This window comes from Amphiura filiformis, chromosome 7 (genome assembly GCF_039555335.1).
Source record: "Amphiura filiformis chromosome 7, Afil_fr2py, whole genome shotgun sequence".
NCBI lineage: Eukaryota > Metazoa > Echinodermata > Ophiuroidea > Amphilepidida > Amphiuridae > Amphiura > Amphiura filiformis.
Genome location: NC_092634.1, coordinates 43,786,615 through 43,812,369, shown reverse-complemented (window position 1 = coordinate 43,812,369; position 25,755 = coordinate 43,786,615). Strand labels below are relative to the sequence as shown.

The window sequence follows — 25,755 nt, the reverse complement described above, 5'->3', positions numbered from 1 at the left end:
CTGCTTGTAGTGCAGGCGATCTATTCAAAATTGTATTTATGTATTTATATGGTAGTTAAAGGGAGTCTCTGGCAATCACAACATAATGCCTTATATGTTAGAAAAATCAAGCACGAATCACGTGATGTTATTTAAAACAAACTCATATTGCCCCTAAACCGCAAATAAATACAGCCGTCTCTTACCACGCGATATTCAAATTTCCCAGGTACCGAAATTGACAATGACGTCCCAATAACACAATGAAGGCTGACGACAATTGAAGACAAATAACCATGCGCATGCTGTCTTAGACAAATTCGGCGCGGGAATTTTGAATATCACGTGTTGAGAGCGGCTGTTTTTATTCGTGCTTTATTGTTTTTCTGACATAAGGTATACACGGTTGTTTGATGGGATCATTTATTAATTTTCCAAACAAAAATACATGTACAACCAAATTTTAGGCTTAAACAGCTAAAACTGGTATCATGCTAATGTATGCAGATGCTTTTGAGTCGTTCTCAACTTTCATTTCCCCTCTTTAACAAAATTATTCACTTTTATAGTATTTTTAAAGCTTTTTCGGATATAAAATGTATATATTTATGACAAAATTGGTGGCGCTATTTAGTTACTGGAAATTACCCTTTTAGCTTATAATACAAATAATTCCATTTATTGTTTAATAAAATAAGGTTATAAAATTTCCTTATTGCTTGTTTCACCTATTCCAGCTGTTTTAATGGCGGTATCAATCACCTAACCCTTGCAAATAAAGAAATATGATCTAGGATAAATAGCGCCATCTATAGTTTGCATTTAGTTAATAATGAAGCCAATTCTATATACATCAAACAGCCGTGTATACACCTATCCGACTTCGCCATTACTGCGGTGTCCCCGATGTAAAACTGCGGTGTCCCGAGGTCGGGGGTTCTATCCATTATTTATTGTGTATACAGAATTGTACCCGGAATTGTACACAACAGTGATATTCAATACACAATCATGAGTATTGAATTACGAATTAAATCTCCGCTCTGGTACATCTGTGTTGCCGTCAATAGAGGGCCAAATACAGTAAACGCTTCTCGGATTGGTGTATAATGTTGTGATTGCCGGAGTGTTCCTTTAATCCTACTATTACGTCATTTCGATCGCGAATAACTTCATAGAGATAATGTATCACTAGATGGCGCTGTGTGTAGGAGCTAGCTGTTGCTTGGTTTACCGTAGAAGACGAGTAGTGCATACAAGTAGAATGCAGAAATTGTCAAATGTTTATAAGGCAAACGAGGGCCTTATTGCATTATCCCTCAAAAGAATAATTCGATTCATATTCAATGTACTGTAAAAACTGACTTTTCCAAAAGTCACGTTTATTCAACTTACACAATAAGTATTTGCTTGCCCTTTGCCTTAATATTACTGAAGTAGAAAATATTTTTCACAAACATGACAAATGAGCTAAAGGTCAGAAACGCAATGTTGCAACAAAATAGCTAATTGTTACCGTGCTCTAATGCTGGAAAGATAGGGTATACTCTAAATTGTGTCATAAGATTACATTATACTTTAGTTCTTTGGGTTGATCAGATGAACAATCAACTGTGTCAACTATGAGGAACTATTCTTTTCCTGAATCACGTGAACTTGAGGAACACTTTGCCTCGATTTTTACGAAAATCGGAGCAAATTTAATTTTTCACCCAATTTGTACAAATTGACTTTGGACCTGTTGAGCCTCATAACAACGTTAAGATCCTTAGGTGCGGACGAATAATTTGATGTTTTTTAGTGAATTTGTAACATATTATTTCCCCCTGTATAATGATCCTATATGGGTTTGAGGGGGTCCATTTTTAGGTCACGGGGTCCAAATCAGGGGCATAGCCAACTTTCTTGGTCATGGAAGGCAAAATAAATATTTCGGGGGCAAACTCATTTTGACCGATATCCCTATCCACTCATAGGCAAAAATAGTGTAATTTTTCGTATTAAACTAAATTGTTTAGAACTATCAACTCTTCAATTCCTTTACTTTTATTATGCACAAATATTGGCCACGGTTTGACCCGAGCTGCATTATATTGTCTGCATGTTGCATGTACAATACAAAACAATTCTGGTCATATACTTCCTCCTTGTACCATGAATACTGCACAAAAAGTAGACGAGACATACGTAATAATATTATGGTAGTCCTCTGAAATTAAAAAAGCATCTGCCCAAAATATACAATATAGGTCAAATTAAGTTTCATATTATTTGCCGAAATTATGGAATAATATTATTAAACAAATACTGTCCGGAGGGTTTTCTGTCCAATTTAAGCCGACCAAAATATTAATTGAACGAGATAAAGTGAAAAGAAACTCGCTTATTAATTCTTGAGATAAAAGGGAAGTTTTATGTCGTAATGACGATAATAATTAAAAATATATTATTCCAATTAAGTGTAAGTTGTGTTATGTATAAATGTACAAAAAAAATCAGATTAAATAAAAAAAAAATCATTTAAAAAGATCGTACATTACGGCTTTAAAGGGATACGTCGTGATTCACAGTCTCATCCTTCACTTTCTCCAAAACAAAGTCCGGTCGAATCAACTTAATTTTGGACATTATCCTTTCTTCGCGATAGCTATTGAACCAAACTGTAAAAAGAGGATGTTGAATTACGAAATGCTCCTTTATATTACTTTTATAAACTTGCGTCCACGGTCACACAAAAGCCAAAAGCCTTCGGTGAAGACATTGAAAAGCATGTAGGGCCTACAACATGCTTGTGACATTTGGCATGGTTGGGAACCAATCTATTAGGTAGGAACCATCCAGATTTCTTCCATGTTATTTTTCCGTCTTATTCTGTATACGGTAATCTCTCTGTTTCACTCAGTCTCTCATAGCTTAAGTTGTAAATGCAATCTGTGGGATGAGGCAATGTAGCAAAGAAGCTTGTAAATATAAAGTATCATTGCGAGTTGATTACTTAAATAAAAAAAAATAACACCAAGACAAAATGAAGGAAATACCATCATACCTTCAAACTTCAGCACATAAAGTACTTTTGATTGACAACAATCTTGGAAAAAAGTTCCTGGAACACTGTGCACACTTTGTTAGAATTCCATGCAAAATTTCTCTTACCATGATCATGGAAATGACGCCAGTTGTATAAACAGGACATCTACGGGCACAACAATCATTTACCCCTTCCCCTCTCCCCCCAACAACCAATGTTGGAACACGCTGGAAACATGTTGTAGACATTGGTATTTCGTAACATTGCATGGGGAAGAGAGGGTGGCGTTGAAAAGAAAAACAGTGTTCCAAGGCTTTTTTCCATGATTGTAGGTTCTACTGGAGTTGGTCAATACGGTGGTGGTGACTTCGATCTCAATACCTGATTATACCATTGCAATGAGAATATTGTTTATTTCTTTTCATTTCAAGATCGCGGCTTGGATTCTTTTCGAAAATTAAATAATTCAGCAAGAAAGATACTTCAACAATCTAATCGGTCATGACACTGAAGCATATACAACCGATTCCCTATTCTGGTTTTTCCCGTCAATGTTTTTCCCCACTGATGAATTCTGATTATTCAGGTCTAAATCAGCATAGTCAAGACCTGGTGTGTTAAATACTTTTTGTAGGGCAGCTTCCTCCGGAGGAGGAGGTGGTGGTGACTCCGTAGGTTCTGGTAGATGAGATGTGTCTCCGCTAACGTTTTTTGCAGTAGCATACAATGGGACACCGTCTTCATCTTTATAGTTTTGATCTGGTGAAGTTTCATCTATTGTATTGGCTGTGTTTACATACATAGGTGCAAAGTTATCATCATCCGTAGGCATGCGCGTGACAATCACTGGCTCAGATTTAGGTCGAGAACCGATCTCAGACATGTTTGCGTACATCATCTTTTCACCATCACCATCCACACTTTGAATTTGTGACGGTTCAGAGTTGCGTTGAAGAGTCGGGGTTACATCAGCGGTATTTGCGTATGCTTGTATGTCTAAATGATCATCATCTGACGAATTTTTAATAACGTTGATTTCTTTAAGCAAGTCAGATGTTGATCCCGATAATGTAGCTATCCCGGTATTAGCGTATTGTTCTCCTTCATCAACACTTTCTTTCCTTTCCTTAGGAGGCCGTGGATAATTAGGTGGAGCAGGATATTTCTTGCCATTTGATGCTGAAGCATCTTCTGACTTTCGCTTTTGAATAACTGCGTACTCCTCGCCACCATTTGGAGACAAGATGTGCGTGACAGGTACAGGGTTATCATGACCCTCATCTTTTAACGTATTTTTGTTATTCGTCGCTACCGCCATTGGAACATCATCACTAGTCAACGTTTCATCTGTTTTGTTGACTCTGTCGGTTTTATGAACACATTTGCATCTTCCAGATCGCACTAGAAGAATGAAAACTATAATCAAAATTATGAGCAATACTGCGGCACTGGCACTGCCAGCGATTACACCTGTTTGAATACCTTGTGGTGACAAAGATGGTGTTAGCATTGGCACATTGGTACCTAACACTGTGAACGGTCCAATCATACAGGACTCGTCCCGTTCTGGAAATTGTTCATTTTGTCTTGAACAAATTAAACTGACTCCATTGAAGCTTGGATCTATTGTGATTGTAAATAATGACCCAATTACGATCAGTGACCCTCCATCTTGTACGAAAACTTGAGTCTCGGCTTCTGGTAATGACATCATCCCTGTACTAATCCATTGCAACGTAACTTCAGAATTTCCAGAGTCTGAAGTACATGTAAATTGTATGTCATCTCCACTATTCCACGTGAAATTTGCACTGGGAGGTGATGCTTTACACGATGGCTGTCCTGATGGTGGATATTGAACATCAAGTCTCAAAGTTTTAGAGCCTAAATTAATAAAACCACCAGAAGAATGTGGCCGAAATGCTTGACAGGTATAATCAACACTCTCAGATCTTGTTACGTTCAAAAGAGAAACAGTTAAAACTGCTACACCGTTATTAGTTTGCCACCCATTAAATTGTACATTGCTCTGTGGGAAAGATAACCCCATTTCTGTGACGAGCACTGTAGGGTTCAGCTCCTCGTTTGTCTGTCTTAGAAATTGTACGGTGTCCGTAGAGACTTCAAAGGAACCTGTAACACGGCAGGTAAAATGGATGTCCGAACCTTCTTTTATTTCGTCTGGATTGGTAACCTCAATATTGACTGTCACACCAAGAATTTGGCAAATGCTAAAATGGCTTCGTACTAAGATGACCAAAAGTAGTGTAAACAGAGTTCGTCCATTCATCTGAAAAATAAAGTAAATTGGTGTGATGATGTTTGTTAGATGATTACACTGCAAAAACAGTGTTTAGAAAGTGAAGGCAAGAATGTGTTTACAAACGTTATGTTTAGAATATGGATGTCAGATGTAGTTAGAAATATTGAACACCATCACTGACAAATGTTCAGAAATTTGACACATGATGTTTAGCTGCTGAACGTGTTTACAAAGTGAAGACAAAATAAACACTGTATTTGCAGTGTAGTTGCGCTTATTTCCGATTTCATTTCCAATTACTGATCAATTTAATTACAGGTAGTTCGGCTTTTATGTATTATGCGTTTGGTTCTTATTATGCTTTATATGTATGGCACATCTTGTACGCACTCGTACACGTGTATCTTTGGTAGTAATAATCTGACGTATTTGTACCTTGAGTTTACCGTGTTCTCCTGAAATTCCATTCCATCAAATGTTGCTGTGATTTAGCGAACACTAACTTTTCAGTTTGTTAGCAAATCAATATGAGTTCAAAACAGATTCATTTACCAGAACTAAATTTCAGAACTGTGAATACATTTAACGCTGTTACAGCTTGAGCCGTCCAGGGTTTCCCAAAAAGATGAAGTCGATATTTAGCCAAAAATTTATTTTTTTTGTCTTATTTGGTCAATCATTCAGGCCAATATCCAAAAAATAAAAAATAGATAAACATATTCCGTGCAATGGAGTGTCTAGACCCACCCCCCAAAAAAAACACCCCAAAACAAACAAACTAAACACATGAGTACAATAATATTTTGGATTTGTCCTTTTTCTATATTTGTGATTTTCTCCCAAATTGTTGTTTTTACACCAAATCTGTGTTTATATTTAGTTTCCGTGACTAATATCCTTTCTAAAATGTATACTTTAAATAAATCTTGTATAATTAAAGAGTTACATCACTTTTAATTAATGGAGATCTAAAGTGGGCAGTACCTGTTCATGATGAATACAGAAATCTCAATTTGTAACCTCTTTGTGTACTGAAGCGTATATCTTTTGCATCTTTTGGTTATTCCTCTTTACAGTTACAGTGCTAAAATACTCCATAGCTTTCACCGTTATTATTAGCCATCCGAGTGTCAAGAGCTTTTCGGTGACAACATGTGTACTATACGTTTATGCACCTTTAGTCAACACGTTTCAGATTCATCACATTTAATTTGTTTCGAATTTGAAATTCTTCGATCTTGACCAATTTTGTGGCCGGTACCGCGATATTCATTAAGGAGTATGCAACATTGGATAATCAAGTTCGCATCAATTTGGACACAACCGCCTAGCTTATTTTTTCTCCCACGATGGCGAGATGTATGCACAGTCATGCGTTTTTCGGATCAGAACTGGCCGCTGGGCGCTTAGTCTTTATCATACATCGTATCAGTATAAGGAGGGAGATTGTTTACTCCGCGGGGATCGAACCTGGGGTCTTTTACACCAGAGTAAAGACCTTTTAAAATACATGATCTGCGACACAATTTTTGCTATGAAATCGTAAATATGGGTGGGGGGAGAGATGTGGTCAGAAATCATAGTTTGTTGGAAACTATTAACATCCGCAATAGTCGAATAATGAAATAACAGATTATTTTGTGAATACCATTAATCAATTGGACTCTATCACTTACCTTTGTCATGTAATGGATACCAAATTCATTCAATTAACACTGCATTAAAACCTAGAATATCAATGATGATCACGATGATTCCAGAATATGTCAAATAACGTTGAGACCTAAGGAGGAAGACTAAATAAATACCAACACATTACATTGCAATAGGATACACATGCGAAAACGCTGATCAGTACTTCCGTGTTACCTGAACACGTAGTCAAGGAACCAAGTTTGTTTTTTTGCATAACGCACCGACGATGATTGTTATTGTGTTAAATGTCTGTACCCCTGTGCATACAGTGTATAAATCACAGTTGAAAGGTATTGTTCAAATAATATTAACACGTTGGTATAGTTTAAGGTCAAATTCATTGAAAACCACTGAACTGTGACTATGTAAATTAGCAAATCAGTTCTACTTTAAAGGAAATAAATAAAATGTGAATAATACGGCTACGTCAGATATACATACTTCCATAGGAATAAATATATATTATTTATATTTGCTATATTCTTATCCAACAAAAAATATTGATTTTTTTATTAAAGATAAAATTTAAATACTATTTAAATATTATTACCTGAAAGTAATTACATTTTAAAATGTGTCATTGAAAAGTGTTCTTTTATTTCAGTGTTTTGTCATCAATTCATGACCACGTAATTAATAATATAATATGATTTCGGTCGAATTTTAATGTTAGTATTCTTTGCCAAATGCTGAAAAATTATTATTAACAATAAATTGTCAAGAATATATTCTGGTCATTTAAGCCAAAATAATGAGGTAAAATGAAAGAAACCCAGATTAAGACATTGATTCAAATTGCTCTGTTTTTCTATTTAGCAAAATGAATTAGCTGACTCCAATTAGGGGTATTAAAGTTGGACACATCTATTGCAAATATGTCAAAACATAATTATATGCATCAGGTTTACAAAAAAATAACCAAATGTATTTTAAAAGCTCATACATTATGGTTTTAGGTTATCAACGTCATGATAAAAACGCTGCTCGCCTCCCAGCCTTTGTTTTATCCATGCGTTTCTTACAAAATATAGTATTGGCCAAATGAAGAGGAGAGCACGAGGAAGGAAAGTGTGGCCTAGTAATGGTTAGGGTATGGCTTCGGAGATTTGCTTGGATATTAAATTGGGGAAAAAGTCTGAAATTATTTGACAACATCTGTAGATTAAATTCAGATTTCCGCTCTCCCCATGGTTCATTTAGAATTAGATAAATGAATCATGAAAGTATACTCCGTCCTTCGGAGGGACGTTAAGCCATCGGCCCCGTGTACAGAGAGCCATACCTGTACATGTATCTCACAGTCAGTTTCGAAAAAGAATTCGCAACAGCGGGCTGCAACGTTCATTGTTCTATTGTGTCTGATCATTTTCTACCCGGTATCCAAAGATTTATCGTCTGAATATCAAATCGTGCATAGCACATTCACGTGTATCGATCCCGGGTATTCATTTTAGTATCTCTGCTGTACCAAGTAATTATTAGCCAGGCGATGTCGGTGTGCGGCATTGATGTCATCGAATGGCTGCTTAGTGCTGTTATTTGTTTAGTTTCTATAATAATTATTATTACATTCATTTTCCTTTCTTTTCTTTTCTTTCTCTGTTCTTATTCTTTACTAGGCTTACACTAACTTTATCACTCACTCGCTCTCCTCTATCTTCCCTTCTCCCCCTCCCTCCGCTCTTTCTTTCTTTTTGCCATCTCTCACTCTCCTTCTCTTTCCAATAATATGTTCTTATCTTTCTATCATTTTATTTACTTCTCATTATTTCATTCTCTTCATTTGTCCTCTTTCTCCCTTCCTGTAGGCCCCTCTCATTCTACATATCCCCACCTCCCCTCTTCCTTGAATTCTGATCATCACTTGGCTCGTTGGATTCGTCTATAGACTAATGACCAGAGGGATATTCCTCGCATTCAAAATGCAATGTCTGATGTGCTTTCAGGTCCCACAAAAAATATGTGAAAACGTCACTATTCGAGCCCTTAAACATAAATTTACAGTGATATCTGTGAAAAGCAAGGCAAGATCAAAACGGACAGGTTAAAAAGTTGTCAAGTTACGTTGTACTTATGCAAGATGTGTTTTACCCTCACTTAAGAAAGACCGAGCCGCAAGCGGCTAGGTCATTCTTATCCACGAATGGTCTAATCCTTGGCCATTATCCTATACTTATTAAAATCGACGTTATGTTGTATTGTGTTGTAAACTTTCATCATTCTATTGTCTACGTGTAACACGGATGATGAAATGGAGTTTAAAATCCCTGCCAATGACGCATCATAGTCATATTTTAGGTGGGATATACCCGACGGGGATCCAGCTATGGCCGTCATTGAGGTGTAGGAATGCGTGAAAATTGGATTCGTCTGTAGCTAAATATATTCTCCTTTGTATATCAATTTTCACTTAATACCATACAAAACATAAAGAAATCAGTAATTCTATACAATTAAAGTATGTATTCAAAACTATTTTAATCAGTTACAATAGTATTGTCATTATAAAAGCTATTACATATTGTGTTTACAAAGCAATACCTTTCTTGAGATTGTAAACATGTTACACACTGAAACATGAAGGTTACTGTTCGGTCAGGAAAGTTATGCTAGCAATTGGACAAGCATTTTAGCACCTTTTAAACATTGTAGAATCTTTAATTATTTTTAAATATTTTCAAACCTGTCCAAATTTAACAATTTTGACAGGTTTGAAAATATTGTTTTAGATTTGATGTGTTTATTAAATATAAAAAATAAACATCAGTATAATGCATCGCATGTGCATGCTGGTCATAAGTAACAATACGGTATTTCACCAGTCCGAAACGCCTTCAGGCTTATATTTTACCGTTTTAGACGAGTCTGTACTGTATAATACGATTTGAATTATTAATTCTTCAGAAGACATGCCATAATCTTCATGCAGTCGTCATGTTTATTACTGTCGCCATAACGGTAAACGCATCACGTCCAACGCAGATCAATTCTTGAGGCGTTAGCTGCAATGGCAGGTCACAACCCCTTAATATTATCAAATGTATAAGTACATGCCGAAGTAGTGGTGTTCTTTATAGCCTCGACCATTTTGAAATTAGTACTAATTTTCTATTCTATCACTCAGTTCCAGTGGCTGCGGTTCGCCCTCACTCGCACAATCCGAATGTTTATTAAGGTATACGTATCGCAAGGTGGCAGTATTTTTCATATCAAAAGATCTTTACACACTCATAATAATTATGATAGTGTCCCATAGTCACGCAAAACATTTACAAAACATGTAACAGAGGGTATAACTCCAAAGACACAGGTGAAACAATAACCCGTGCAAAATATTATGACTTTTGAATAAAGTCTATAGAGGGTGCTACCGGGCTTTGACTTTTGCATGTGAACTCAATAGTATATTTTTTATTTATATATTTTGGCAAGCGACTGAGAGAACTTTTTTCTAAGATCACCCCAATGTAACACCTTCAAATGTAAATCAGTTTTCAAAACTTACAAAAATATTTTTCGCTGAAAGTTTTCTTCCTTAAGGTATGAAGGTTGACCAAATTATTTATTGTCAATGATGATCCATTATTAGTAAACAACCGTTGCTCAATTGTAACTAACAAAGAAACATTTCCATTAACCCTTTTCAAACATACCAACATCAGGCAGTACTGCAGGGACATATCGGTCAGGTCGACATTTTGTCTACCTTATTTTGTCAAAGAATTTTCAGGTGAAAAAAGCAATTTCTTAACATTTGAAAACAGCGATTTATATTTGAAGGTGTTTTATATATAAGAATACATAAATTGTGTGACATGTAAATCTTCTGTACAGCCTATACGTAGTAGATAAAGGGTGAGAAACAGACCATTACCATAGATAATCGGTGTCTTGTTGAGGAATGGTGAGCATGTTAGTCGCTCGGAAGGCGAGACCCCGAAGGGGTCGAGCCTTCCGAGCGACTAACATGCGAACCATACCTCAACAAGACACCGATTATCTATGGTGATGGTCTGTTTTGAACCGTTTATCTTACATATACGGCGAGCAAAAATAAACGAATTTGTTGTAAAAGTGTATTCATTTTCCAAAAACAAAATGGAAAAAACTGATGTATTATTTTGTAAAAGTTGTGGGTTTTTTCCCAAAATAAAAACACCTCGAGATAGTGTAATATTCTTCCCATGTGTCCTGCGTGCGAGTCTATTTAATGACAAATGCAAGTGATTTAATCAAATCAATACAGAATTGATCTCAATTGACAATTGTATTTGAAGTGGTTTGGTAGGTTATTCACTTGCTTTAATCCGCTGGACTTTATTCACCCCGTGACCATTGTTATTCAAATGATTAATGAATAATGCAAATTATATAGAGTTGTCAACGTTTCGACTACAATCTGTTTCAACACCATGAAATTTATATCTTAGAAAAATGTGAGTATAAGCAGATATATGAAAGACCTAGTAACGTTGTGTCCAATGGTGCTCCCCATTATGGGTAGGTCACAGAAAGGCTTTGCACCCCCAGCCTCTTGACTTGTAATGAGTACCGCAGGTTAGTTTGCGAAGCTCCCCTGGTCGGGTAGTATCCCGGGGGTTCTTGCCTAGCAGCTAATTTGCATGGACCGTTGAGCGTTTTTGGGTTGGGCAAGGATAAAGGCAGATTCCTTCTAAAACCAATGGCAAGTTTATATACATGTACTGAGTTTACATTCAACGAAACGGTTACTTTTTATTTATGAATATTTACTTAGTTATGCTAATTAAAATTTAATTACTGTTATACGGACTGCAGGAGCCCTCTATAATTTTCTCTTGCCATGTAACATTTGCATTTAAATCGAGCTGTAAATGCATTTTTTCCAAATAATAGTAACCAACTCAGATTCTACATGTATGTTGTGATCCTTTCCATAGTGTTTCTAGAATGTCCATGGTATTCCTTTTGTTTAGCTCGCTGCCCGAGACCGTTATTTTGAGCTATTGTGTTGATAACGGTCTCTGGGCAGCTGGCTACCTCCATTACTCTTGGTAATGGTGGAGGCAACGAACCTCAAACAAAAGGAATACAATGGATAATCTGTGAATAGAAAAGGGCTAGACGTATATATAAAGATATGAAGCGAAGCTTAAGTTATATTGTTACTTAGCTGTGTAATTTGTACATCTTTTCTACTTCTGTTTCATATATTTTCTGTATATTTTTTAGGATAATTATAAACAATAATTGTTTATTAACATATTTTACATACAATATAAAATATAAAGCAAACAGTAATAATACAACAAAGCAGTTTTCAAAATAATACTAATCAGTTTTAATACTATTGACAAGTTCAAAGCTTATTCCCCCATGACTCACCCGCGGGGTCGCAGGTCAAAATGGTGCCAAAATTTAAATTTGATCTTATATCATGTTGCAATATACCTTAACTTGTTCCTCTCATTGTTAGAGATATTATGTTTGACATGTTTGAGATTTGTAATGTTCATTAGGGGAGAAATTTAAATAGACTAGTTTCAATGACCTCTGTGTATGAAATTTTGACATGACCTAATCAACGTTATAACTCATGAACTAAGAAAAGTAGAACAATACGACAATTGGCTTTTTTCTTTGTAATGACGAGGGGAACAATTTGAGTTACATTATAACATAATAAGACCATTCAATTTTGTTAGTTTTGGCCCCATAATGACCATCGACTCCTCGTGGGAAGCATAGCGAGCATTTAGAAGAATGGAACCAATTTTAGTTTTATTATTTGAGGTGAAGGATACCAAAAAATATTGGTTCCAATAATGTAGCAATATAACAACCCGAACACACAGCACCATAATGCAGTGCGTCATTGTACAAGAGCTTATGATGCTTATTATTCATGTTATTGGAACTTAAATTTGCACTGACGAATTCTATTATGAACCACCATGACCACTGCATGTACAGCCTGTATCAAAAAAAATTGTGCAAGTGAAAAGTGCCCTGTATGGCAATTAGAAAATACCGTTGTGACATGATGCTTACATCAAAGTCAAGGGCGGTGTTTTGGCTCTTAAATGCCGTTTATTATGTTCAATTTGCTTGTTTTAATCTCGAGATATGTTTAGTTAACAACGAAAGGGTAAAATCACAATATGTGCCACTTTTACTACGGCAGAGGGCTACACATGTAAATCAATGATAGCTGATGTTGATGCGTCTAATGCACTCCCCCTTCGGGGCTCGTGCATAAGACGCGTCAGCATCAGCGCGCATGCATGATTTTGTCTAATTTCTCTCCCAACAGGTAATACGCGTTCATTAACCTATAAGTTTGCAATATTTGTTTGTCTTTTAACATGTCTTGAGTGGCACAGAAAACAGTATTTACCATGATAAAATCATTGACATGCACATGTATTTAATTTTACAGTAGATGTCAACTATCTATTTCTCTTTTAATCTGTTTTAAGTGGAAAAAGAGAATCATAATATAATACCTGTATCATGGTAAAACAGTAAAAACAATAAAAACAATTTTTACTGTTGTATAATTGATGCATTCTTTTGATTTCACGAAGGAACTCTTGAGAAACTTGATGCTATCATTGATTTACATTTACAGTCCTCTTGATCTTCCCTAGTAAAAGTGGCACAATTGTGATTTTACCCTTTCGTTGTTAACTAAACACATCTCGAGATTAAAGGTGGGTAACCTGATTGACAATCTCATCCACCACTTTACCTCATCAAAATGCTGATTTTGGTATCAGATGAAAGCTCATATTTTTCTCATAAACATATTGAAATTTGACGTTCCAAATCGGTACATTTCCAAAGAAATCATCAAAAAACTGCCGGATTAGTCTCAACTATGGTTTGCCATAGTTGAGACTAATTAGGCAGTTTTTAGATGATATCTTCGGAAATGCACTGAGTTGGGACTTCTAATTTCAATATGTTTATGAGAAAAATAGGGCCTTTCACCTGAAATCAATGTGTTACATGATCATGATAATTATCATCAATAAAAACACTTTAGGAATTAGTCACATTTACAAAAAACATATTTACATGTTCTTTTTGCATGAGTGCTTGAAAGGGATGACATTTTATGTTATACGTAAGTTTTAAAGAATTTGATTTTCCAATAATTATATCAGGTCACCTTCCTTTAAAACAAGCACATTGAACAGAATAAACGGCATTTGAGAACCAATACTCCGCCGCATTTCGCGCCACATACTCCCTCTTCGTTCGCCCTCGCTGGTCGGTCTTCTCCTCATTTCGCGCCTTCGGCGCGCACCTTCTCCCGAGCGTCTTTGACAAAGACTATGCGAGACGATAAGAAGACGTGAATCAATGTAACGGTGCATGTACGATGGAAGGGAAATAGTATTGCCGAAATGCCTCAATGTCGACATTGTGGTATTGATATCGTGTTTTTGTAACACACGAACTATATGCGTTAATTTTCAATGCTCGTTCGCTATGAAGAGCTTGTTTCCAAACCATGTTAAGTCCACAACCACATGTTTCAGCAACAATGAGTTGTACCATGAACAAGCCATTATTTACCACAAGAATACTGCTTAACAATATGCAGACTATATTCTGATATTGTTGAAATCCTCAGACTATATTCTGATATTGTTGAAATCCTATGCTTTCGGTAGTGGGATTTCGGCAGAGCAGTTAGTAATTATTCAGTAGACAATCATTTTAGCAAAATACATATTTCCTCGCGGAACGAAATCTCCAACGTGTATAAAATCCCATTTTAGATTCGAATTTGCGTATAAAAACAACAATTATAACACAATTCAAGGTCTTGATGACATCAAGACTTCACTGCTGCATACACGACAGGTTCATTAAAAAATCCACTTTTCCTTGCAGTACTTGTAGATGCTGGCGCCAATTCTAAATCAGCATATTTAAGTCCTGGAGTATTAGATCTCTTGCTGCTGGATTTGTCTGCTAATGGGGACGACGACGGTGGTGGGGGCGGGGGTTGTGTAGGAGCCTGCACTTTAGGCTTATTAACGGCATCTGACGTGTTTGCGTATTCACCCGTCGTGCCCGCACTCTTAGGATCTGTGTTATCTGAAATACATACATCCATTGTATTTGAATACACAGTCCTCTCAGGTTTGTATTTGGAATTCTTTGACGATGGAGTGTCTTGTGTTCCTTGAGAATTTTGGTAAACGCCATTTACTTTGGACTCATGCTCTGTGTTTAGTTTATTTGCTCCAACTGTAGAATTTGCGTACTGTTCACCAACCGTAATGCTTTCTCTACTTTTAGGCGGTCGCGGGTAAGAAGGTGGGTTAGGGTACACTTTACTCTTTCTACCAGCAGGAATTGGCTCCCCATTTGCTTTATTCTTCTGGACAGACGCGTAAACCGCGTCATTGGCAGATTCTGCATTGTTGTTAGGTTTTAGTTTTTCATGATTGTTATCTTCAGGTTTGTTTTTTGTATTTTCTGGTAAACCTCCGAGTAACATACCTTGCTTCACATCCTCAATAGGAGTTTCATAATCGTTCGACGATTTCCTGCGTTTAGATCTTATCAACCATACAATCAAAACAATAAACAATATGACAATGACCAACGGAACAATAGCTATTCCAGCTATAACACCGACTTCTTGTAAGCTTAATGCTGTTTCAGTTTTGTTGAAAACTGTTATTGGTCCCAGCAAACAGGTGGACACATTGGACGCTGATAAATTGTTATTAAGTCTGATGCAATTGAAGATCACGTCGTTGTGATCTAGATTTAGATTAAACGTCACTGTTGCCGTAATTACACCGAGTGATGTCTTGACTTCAGTCTTTGGTAAGACGCTGCCAGATGCCTGATACCATTCCAGCGATACAGGTGGCTTTCCTGTATCTGACGTACATTGCAACGTCACCTCATCTCCGTCATACCAGGTAGTGTTTTGCGTTTTGCAAAGTGGGGGACCTTGCGGAGGGTATGGGAAATCCATAGCAAGAGATGTTTGAGCTAATATCTGGAAGGAATCGGGGCTATTTTGACGGATTAATTTGCAAGTGTAAGTCCCCCAATCAGTGCCATTAATATTGGCAATTATTAGCTGCAAGGTGTTTATACTGTCATACCAATCCGCTAGGAGGATACTGTCTGGTGCATCAGGATGCTTTTCTTCATCTTTACTTGCTATTGTTATTGTCTCTCCTCTAATGTTCTTCTTTACAATGAGTACATCGTCTGTCCTTTTGTTAAAAGATCCAATTACTTTGCAGCCCAGCAATACAGACATACCAGGTTTGATGTCATTTTGATTGGAAGTGAATTCCAGAGTTACTTCTTGGCTTGCCGCAATATTTACAAAAGCTACAAAAGTAGCAACCAATAGAGATACCATTGTAGTCATTGTCTGCAAAACAAACAAACATAGAATTAATTATTGTTTTATGGTTAGGCTTTAAAATATCTTCTTCCGGGAAATATCAACAAGCAGTTTCGTGGGAAAAGCAGTGGACCAAGACATTAGTGACCCAGTCCAAGACCATGGCGAAAGCTAAAGTAGTGAGTTACTTTTTCATTTGATTTGCCTAGCAAAGTGTAAAAAGTTTTGGCTGGTGCAGAGGGAACCTCAGACATGTTAGATGTTATCGGTAAAGAACGGTGCTATCACTATAATAATGACTGTATAGTCTTAAGGGGATGGGCTATATGAGTCAACTGTATTAAGTATTTCATTTCAAGTTGTAGAGATCTTTTGTGACTAATAGTACATGAAACTAGAGATTGAAACGATTGGAGTATCATGCTCGTCTAGCTGTTCTGATAAATCTAATATATAATAAAAAATAAGACATGTACATGATGTACATGTATTAGCTTGTACGAGAGCACTGATTGTCCCTTTAAACATCAGGCTAAAATCTGTGGAAACGAATAATGTAAAATCATGCATCCTGTTTTTATATGTGACCAATATGAATCCTGTTCTAATGCACTTTTGTTTACGTGTTTATAGCGGATATTTCTTAGTACTGGTAAGAAATATTGCAGATTCATGTAAAATGTCTTCCCGCTTTTACCGCGAGCAGACTATATGTTATACTCTCTAAATGTAAAAGAGTGAATTTCCACTCTTTCTAGGAGTTGAAAGAAGGACAACCCGTTTTTGAATGGAAAATACTCTAAAATGGCAATATTCACTCTTTTGAGAGTATACATGCTACTTTTTTCAACCCTTTTAGAGTGAAATTTTTCCATTTCCACTCTCTCACTCTTTTTTTCCACTCTTTCCACTCGGTGTACATTTAGAGAGTAGCATATCTAACAAAGGGGTCAAAATCTGGATTTGTATGCTTTCTACAATCCTCCGGATGAGCAAATCACTAAATAGGCCTAGGTATAGACATCACTTTCCAGAAAGTTCATTCATTATCACCTTTTGCAAGGAATTTGGAAACAAAATGTAAATAACCGATAAATCGGGAAATGATTTCTATTATAAATTAATGGGCGTTTAACAACTTTCGATTAATTTGACGTTGGCACTAAATGTGTATCCCAAAGACGACGTTACGACTCATCACGAGGAATGACATTCAGTGTCATAATTCTGCGGTCAAGTGCACGGTCGAATTCAGAAACATTTAGGCTTATACATGAGCTAGGGTTTACAAATCGATCTATTTGCAATGCTTTGTGAATTAAACATGAGATATTGCGATAGTATTCATGCTATTTCGGGAATAATTTCAATGGACAAAATCTCGTGATTGTTTATTTTACTGTTTGCTATACACGGCAAAAACACTGTTTAAAAAGTTGTTCAAAAATCGACTTGCTTATCAAAGTACCAGGCTTAAACAACAACAAACACGCTTAAACAACTTCTTATGCTGTTTAGGTGGTACATGGGGATATTTCTTGATGCCCTGAGCATGTTTTGAATAGATTAATTGAGTAGGCCAAAGTACAATGATCAATGTGCCTTTGAAGCAAATCGGATTTACGGTTTTCATAATACATCAAGTTATATTTTCTTTGTATCTTATTGTCTTTATCAATAATCAATGTAGTTAATGAGCTAAAATGACTGTAAAGGCTCATGTAATTGTTGCCAATATTTTACTAAAAATCTATGCATAAATGTTCAGGGTACTTTTATCTTGCATATTTTTGCCTTGAAACTTGGGCAAAGTGTTTCTAATATGCTCTAATGTTTCATATAGTAAAACCGGCCTCTAATTTGCATAATTGCATAATTAATGAGCTAATTTGCATAAATGCTAATTAATTATGCAAATATAAAATACACTAGAACATGTTAAAAACACTTCTTCTCCAGTCATTTTAGCTCATTAACTTTATTGATTATTGATAACATTGACATTTTGACCCCACTTGACCCCTCACGTGACCCCTACTTGGAAGGGGTCAAATCGACCCAAATTTTCAGAAAAAAATGTTTGACACCCAGTGACTTATAATCTGCCAATAACTCAATTTCGTCAAAATGGCACTTGACTACTTTATCTACTGGGGTCTTCAATTTGGGTGTAACACTATGACTCCATTGAGTAATAACTCCAAACGGTAATTTTTAGCTAATGAGTTAATAACATATATTTTTGGTTTCTTTTTCAGGACATGAAAGGGGGGGATCAAAAAATAATAATAAAAAAAAGGGGGGGGTAAATAATCCACCATTTTCAGGGGGATCAAAAAATTATGATGTCTTTTCCAACCCCACCAATGTATTTATGAACACTCCTTTATCTTGCTGTTCCTACAAAAGTCGTGTTTGATTTTTCATGTTTTGTAACATAGGCCTATTTCAAAAACCACACTGAGTTGTCTGAGCAGAAAGTACATTATTTCCATTTGTTTAGTAGAGCATCCGTAATCATACTAGAAGAATTGTGTGAGCTGAAATTGCATTTATGACTAGAAGAATCGCGTGACAAATTACAATTTTGAAAAAGATCATATAACACATTTCAAACAATGAGTTACAGTTCAGCGCCACCTTAATACAAAATATTCTGCTGCCAAATCCTTCAAATCTCGGAGGAAGAAGGAAGTTTGTAGGCCTATATTTCATAAAATTTGTACTCAAATATATGTAGGCTGTATTTGATCTAATCGTACTATCCAATTGTTTTCTTTCATCGCTGTGACAGTTCCATTATTATGTTTTGATGAATCCAAGTGTGTGAAAATATTGGATCCAAAACATAATAATGATAAAATTGGATGCTTACGCCCAATATTTATTGCTCTCGCTATGAGATTTAAAATGTTTTAAAATATGTTTCCTCCAATACTTTAAAACTCATTAGCTCGACCAATAAATAATGGGCTCAATTGATCTAATTTTGTATCAAAATCTGTGCTTCCATATAACAATGCCATGCAAATTTTCTTTAGCCCAAGGTAAAACTCGTACAGGTCAGTGTCAGTTAAAGTGCACGATCGGAGCTATTCCAGGTAAAATCCATACACCCCGTATGGAACACATGACCCCATACATATATTTGTTTGTTTGTTTGTTTGTTTACCCAGGTTGGTCCGTGAGGGACACATGCTAATCCATGGGAAATCCACGGACCGTTCCAAGCTCAATATGGAAGATTTTAAAGTCGTGTTTTCCATAGGGGTGTATGAATTTCAACTAGAATAGCCCAATGAACTTGAACCATAGGCTTATAATATCTGCTTGTTTGAATGAACTGTCAAAATCATAATAGCGTAACATAAAAAGAAAAGAAAATGTCATGCTCTTTTTTTGGGAAAATATTATCAAATTGTTCTGGCCAAAAAAACCATTTTGATATTAGGCCTATACGCGAGAACACTTCAATACAACTGACGTTTTCTAAAATCACTGTTCCATGCACTATATTAACATGCTTAGGAATGGCGTATAAAAAGGTTATGTTCTTTCAACCTTAACCCCCGTTTTAAAGCACAATAATAACGAATGTACAACTCACAATGTCGACTATGCCAAATCCAGTACAGGCGTATTCACTTGAAGTTTAAAATCCAGCACCATATTGTTTATATTAACTTGAACTTCGTTCACTTCATTCAATGAATAGCACTTTTGTATATTGATAATTTGAAGTGAATGTCGAATTATTGTGGGATGCACAGGACATGATATATACATGTGTATATAGATAACATATGCTATCAACATTAATAAGAATCGGCTGTCACGTCATATCCAGTGGTTAGGAACGGTTTATGATAAGGCAAAATTATTACACAGACGTAAAAGCAAGATATTAAATAGGTCTGTCACGTTGATATTTATTTGCATTTTTCTTAACTTTGGAACATTTTGTTCCAAAATAATAATGATTTATCGGTAACTGACAAAACATAGGGGCGTATATTTTAGAATTAGAATTAGAATTAGAATTGGAATTAGAATTAGAATTAGAATTAGAATTAGAATTAGAATTAGAATTAGAATTAGAATTAGAATTAGAATTAGAATTAGAATTAGAATTAGAATTAGAATTAACATTAACTTAGAACTGTTAATTACGATGTAACAATGCACGCGGGGAAATGCTCATCCAAAACATCACCTCGTGCAGGTGGTAGGCCTACCGTCAGTTTTCCCGCCAGTTTTAGGGTTAGTTTTACGGTTCGGTTAGGGATAGATTTAGTAATCCTATCTTAACTCTGATATCCCCTGAAGCAGTGGCGTAACTCCTATGGGCTCTGGGGGGCCGTGCCCCCGGGCACCCGGGCTAAGGGGGCACCCATCAGCAGACCGGATACCCTTTCGACACGATAATACTTTGTTATAGGAAAGAAGTGGAAACCTTTACCCCCGGGCCATTACCCACCATGCATAGAATTATACTATTGGGTGCCCCCTTCAACACAAAATTTTCACGCGCTTCGCGCGCAATCCACATGAATAGTCATTTGGAAGAAATTTCGGGCGGCGCGGTACGATCACTGGACTTTCGCGATTCGTCTTTCTTGCGCCACGTGAGATAGTGATCATCATGGAGGGGGGCAGAGGGGGCACGTGCCCTGGGCGTCACCCTTAGGGAGCGCCGAATTAACCAATTCAGCGTCGATTCTGCGCCCCCTACAGCGATGAAAGACAAAAGTTCGCGCGCTTCGCGCGCATTTCAGTACAAAATCATCATGAAAGATGAATTTAAGACAGATATTCAACTTCATTATGACTAAAATTAATGCGTGATGTCCTATTTGTGCAAATTTTCGCGCGCTCCGCTCCAAGAATTGGGGAGGGTGCCATTATGTATCCTTAGCCCCGTGCGCTACAACCCCTAGCTACGCCACTGTCCTACACGTCGGACTATGCACATCCCTGGTCAGGCGCACCCGATCTACTTTCGCCCCCGGGCACCCTGGCCCAAAGTTACGCCACTGCCCTGAAGTGATGCTTTATGCGCCTTTGTCCATCACATTATACTACATCAAGATGACAATAATATGCATCACATTAGACATGTGCCGTGGCATACTTTTAGAGCCCTGGAACAGAGTTTAATATCCAAACAAAAACTTGATATTCCGGATAATATGTTGAACGTGAATATATCTTGCACAAGCCAATGGCAATGACCTCAGTATAATACCAAAAGCTATACCAAAGAACCTGTGATGTCTGCTCATTTCGCACAGGTCATGAAAACTTGTCTTAATTTTAAGCTAAAAATGTAGAAAATGATTTCAACAAATTCGTTATTCAAATGAAAGTTGACTTACCATGGCTGTAGTGTTAACTTTGAAGCTGCGTTTCGGTATACAGGCTTATTGGAATAGTAGGCTACAGCAAAAATATATGCCAGTCAGTGTTGCACACCCGACCGAGTATTGTTGTCATTGCGTACAGGATACCGAATGTATATGTATGGGGTTAAGGGTTGGCAGATAAGTCTGTCAACTGTGAAGTTTTTCTTAAGGCTACGCGGTATAGTTTTCACTACGATTTTCAAACACGCTCATCAAGATAAAGTTCACCCAACTATATTTGTATAAAGCTCGTGAAAGGACCTTTACATGTGGGGTCGGATCGATACAAAAACTCATACTCTAAATCTATTTGGTCAAATCTGAAGCTTTGCTAATTAAATTGATGTTGTGTCCGAGTTCTTGATTTAGTGACGTCATAGGTTTGACGCACCTGTGGCATATAGGGTACTGATAAGACAAAAATAACCCTCCGGAAGATTTTCTATATACTTCTTTCTATTTTTCACCTCAAACATATTTAAACAAGCAGGAAAGTTGAGAACCTTTTTTTTTTAAATAAATGATAATGATGGTAGCGTAAAACGTCGCCGAGAGACTTTAATTTCAAGAATGGGAACCCGCCGCCGGACACCCCCAAAAACAAACAAACAACAACAACAAGCCAAACAGATAAGAATGAGCGTTTCAAATCAAAAAATTAAGTCGTAAATTTAATTTACCTTTCCAAAATTAATAATTTTGAATCCAACCCATCAGGATTACAAAATTCAAATGCGATTTTTTAATCACTTCACTTCATATGCATGGTTTGTTATCCCAGCCATTCAGTCATATACTATTTCACATACATGATTTGGACTTCAATAAATTTATGAATTTCGAAATAATAAAAGCAATCAAAATTCAATATTCCTATCCTGATGCAGTGCAACCTTAAATATATACGTTTAGGCCAAAAAAAAAATATTGTTGTGTTGCCCTCAAGTGGAAAAATGGGAAAGTTGGGTCGGGCGGTCGGATTTCTTTTTTTTTTTTTTTTTTTTTTTTATAACCTTCAGATTTTAAAAATCCCCTCAAATATTAAATAATGCTTCTTCAATTAGGGACATTTGTCAATTTTGACTTCTGGATACCTGTTAGACATCAATTAAAGACTAGTCTTTCAATATAATATTAATTTTAAGTGAAAAACATTGATTTTTTGAACAAATCTGTAAAAATCATCATTCAAAAAAAAAAAAAAAAAAAAATTGCGACCCTGATTTTTCAGCATTTAGGACCGGACGGTTGAGGGCAACACAACAATTTTTTTTTTTTGGCCTTATTTTGTGAAGGCACCACTAGTTTCTATAGGTATACGTGGGAATAAAGTGCATTATAGTGATATCATAACCGATGACATATATCTCATGAAAAGTTTAGGAATCGGATATTAACGTTTCAACAGTATATATTTTTTGTTTATCCCCTTGTTTACCAGTAATTTTCTCAATTTAAAACTTAACATTTCCCCCTCATGGTTCCAATAAAAAAATCAGATCATCTCCCAGACCCCCCCCTCCCCACCGCCCAAGTGGCCCTCAACCCCAGCGTATATCAATTTTGTCTTATGGTTCTTCATAAAAATGCAATGCAACTCGTTTGCAATCAAATTTAAGTATAAAAATATTCAAATGAAATATGAAAGAAAAAAAAAGGGCGAACCGTCTTACATCGTATACGCGTATACTATTCTAAGGCCTAAAAAAATGTTTGATTGGCGTAACCCGACCTACCCTAAAATTAGGCCCGACCCTAACTTAATAAAACTAAAAAAAATCATTAAAATAAATAAATTTAAAAAAAAGAAGAAAAAAAGTTCCAAAACCTTTTTCACCAAATTTACAGCTTAAAAAGTTTTTAAAAAAAATCCCGACCTACCTACCCTATTGTTGTTTTATGTTACGCCAATAAACAATTTTTTAGGCCTAATTCAACCAGTGGAAATATCCCCACCCTACATGTATTTGAATGACTTCTATATACTTTAAATTGAATCATATCAAAGGTGATCTAGACTGACATAAATTCATATTTTATTTCCCCTCATCATGTTGATTGTTCATACTCAGAAATGACTCACCTTGGTGTCTATGATTCTTTGAAGTTTCAGTAAAAAGTTGTATTACTATGTTATACATGTTACATTTTTTTTTTGATTTGACAACCTTGGATAACCCAGAAAACCTCTATTGAAGCTATATTTCCATTGGGGTCCAGTTGAACACCGGGACAGGTTGGAAACAGTCAGGGGGTTAACACCCTACTTTGGAAACTGGCGAGATACATACATGCACATGAATGGCTCTATGTACACTGGACTGACGGCTTAACGCCCCCACCGAAGGACGGAGAACTTTCATGATTCATTTACCAAAGTTCTAAATGAACCACGGGGAGATGGAAGTCTGAATTTAATCTACAGAGGTTGTCAATTAATTCAGACATTTGTACCCAAGGTCAATATACCATCTCCACCGCCGAGAAATGAACCCAGGCACTAAAGGCAAGTACCCTAACCATTATACATGTAGGCCTATGTATTATTACAGAGTATTTTATTTATTATAATCATTTGGCATAATACAATATAAAACATTGCGCACACCACAGAAAACAGTTCATGAACAGTAGGCTCTCTGTATAAGTTCATCAGGACTGATATGATTAAAATAAATATCAGATTTTGTTGTATACAAGTCCAGACATTTACTCACGTCACGTTTTAGACGTTTCATCTTCCGTGTTTCATCAGTAAAGAAAGGATCAGAAGGCGGGGGACAATGTCATCAATCTCGATGAAGGAACTTATTCTTTGAGCCATGTATACGATAAGCTACTGCAAACAACTACACACCCTGGGGATGAGAGTAGGAGGACCAAAGTTCAGCGGCTCATCGGCGCATTACTGATGAAATCTTCCGCACGGAAGATGAAACGTCCAAAACGTGAGTAAATTTCTGGACTTGTACAACAAAATCTGATACACTGCAAAAATATCTAACTCAACATTGATTAAAAAGATCACAACTCAACAGTTGATTAAAAAATTACTCAACATTGAGCTCATATACGTCACAACTCAACAAATGAGTACAAACTCAACAAGAGCTCAATGTTGAGTAATTTTTTACTCATTTGTTAAGTTGAGAATGAGATCAATGTTGAGTAATTTTTTACTCAACTGTTGAGTTGATGTGACCTATTTACTCAATGTTGAGTAAAATATTTTTGCAGTGTATTTACCAACAGTAGGCCTTTTGTATATGTTTCCTTTCAGGACACACATGTCATTCAATTAGTTCAAGAAATACAAGCTAAAGTCTTACCTTTCCCTCAATGAATATACTGTCATGACTGTCAAACCAACTATAGGTAATTGTTTAACTATAATATTAAGTTTCATTTACTTCTTTGTCCCATACATTCAGTACGAAACTAGTGTGCTTTATGCAGCCATAAAGGATCTCAAAGTAAGTTAATATATCATATTCCATAGCTTTCCATTCATTCATTATGACCCAATTTGCAAACATAGAAAGTTCTGAAAAGGTTCACAACAAAGTTGTCAAATTAAATAGTTCCCTATTTACACGAGTTTTTTTTTACTTTACATAAAACATCACGTAGTATAGCATGGTAGCGCATTATGTTAAACACAATACAGGGTGTATCAAAATGATTGGTACCGACGACTTTTCATTTTTGCAGAATTGTTTTACTATTTTTGTACCAGTTTGGGGTTAAATGTTTATATATTTGAAATTATTGTAGTTTAATCTTCTCTAAGAATTTTAGATGATAAAGATAGCACATTCCGTTCAGAAGTTACATGATTCTAACGGAAAGTAGGTGTTTTATACTTTTCATCGTAACGCTGGATCAGGAGCGCACCATTTTCAAAGCTCTATTTTACTACAATTACCTTGTGAGAATGATATGTTGAAAATCTCGGAATTGATTCATTTTTTCCTTGCCTGTTTCTTCATTCATGATGTATATAAATGTTCTAATCAAT

At 36.1% G+C, this 25,755-nt stretch overlaps 2 protein-coding genes across 2 annotated transcripts; both read right to left on the bottom strand.

Moving 5' to 3' along the window:
* Positions 1 to 1,596: 1,596 nt before the first annotated feature.
* LOC140157200 (uncharacterized) lies at positions 1,597 to 7,207 on the bottom strand. The gene is made up of 2 exons (XM_072180316.1): positions 6,947 to 7,207; positions 1,597 to 5,297 (listed from the first exon to the last, which is right to left on the bottom strand). Exons 1-2 carry the CDS (start codon positions 6,953 to 6,955, stop codon positions 3,507 to 3,509), a joined length of 1,800 nt encoding a protein of 599 aa, XP_072036417.1. The 5' UTR covers positions 6,956 to 7,207; the 3' UTR covers positions 1,597 to 3,506.
* A 4,499-nt stretch (positions 7,208 to 11,706) lies between these two features.
* On the bottom strand, positions 11,707 to 21,840 carry LOC140157199 (uncharacterized). Its single transcript, XM_072180315.1, has 2 exons — positions 21,711 to 21,840; positions 11,707 to 16,362 (listed from the first exon to the last, which is right to left on the bottom strand). Exons 1-2 carry the CDS (start codon positions 21,711 to 21,713, stop codon positions 14,791 to 14,793), a joined length of 1,575 nt encoding a protein of 524 aa, XP_072036416.1. The 5' UTR covers positions 21,714 to 21,840; the 3' UTR covers positions 11,707 to 14,790.
* Between the last annotated feature and the right edge of the window lie 3,915 nt (positions 21,841 to 25,755).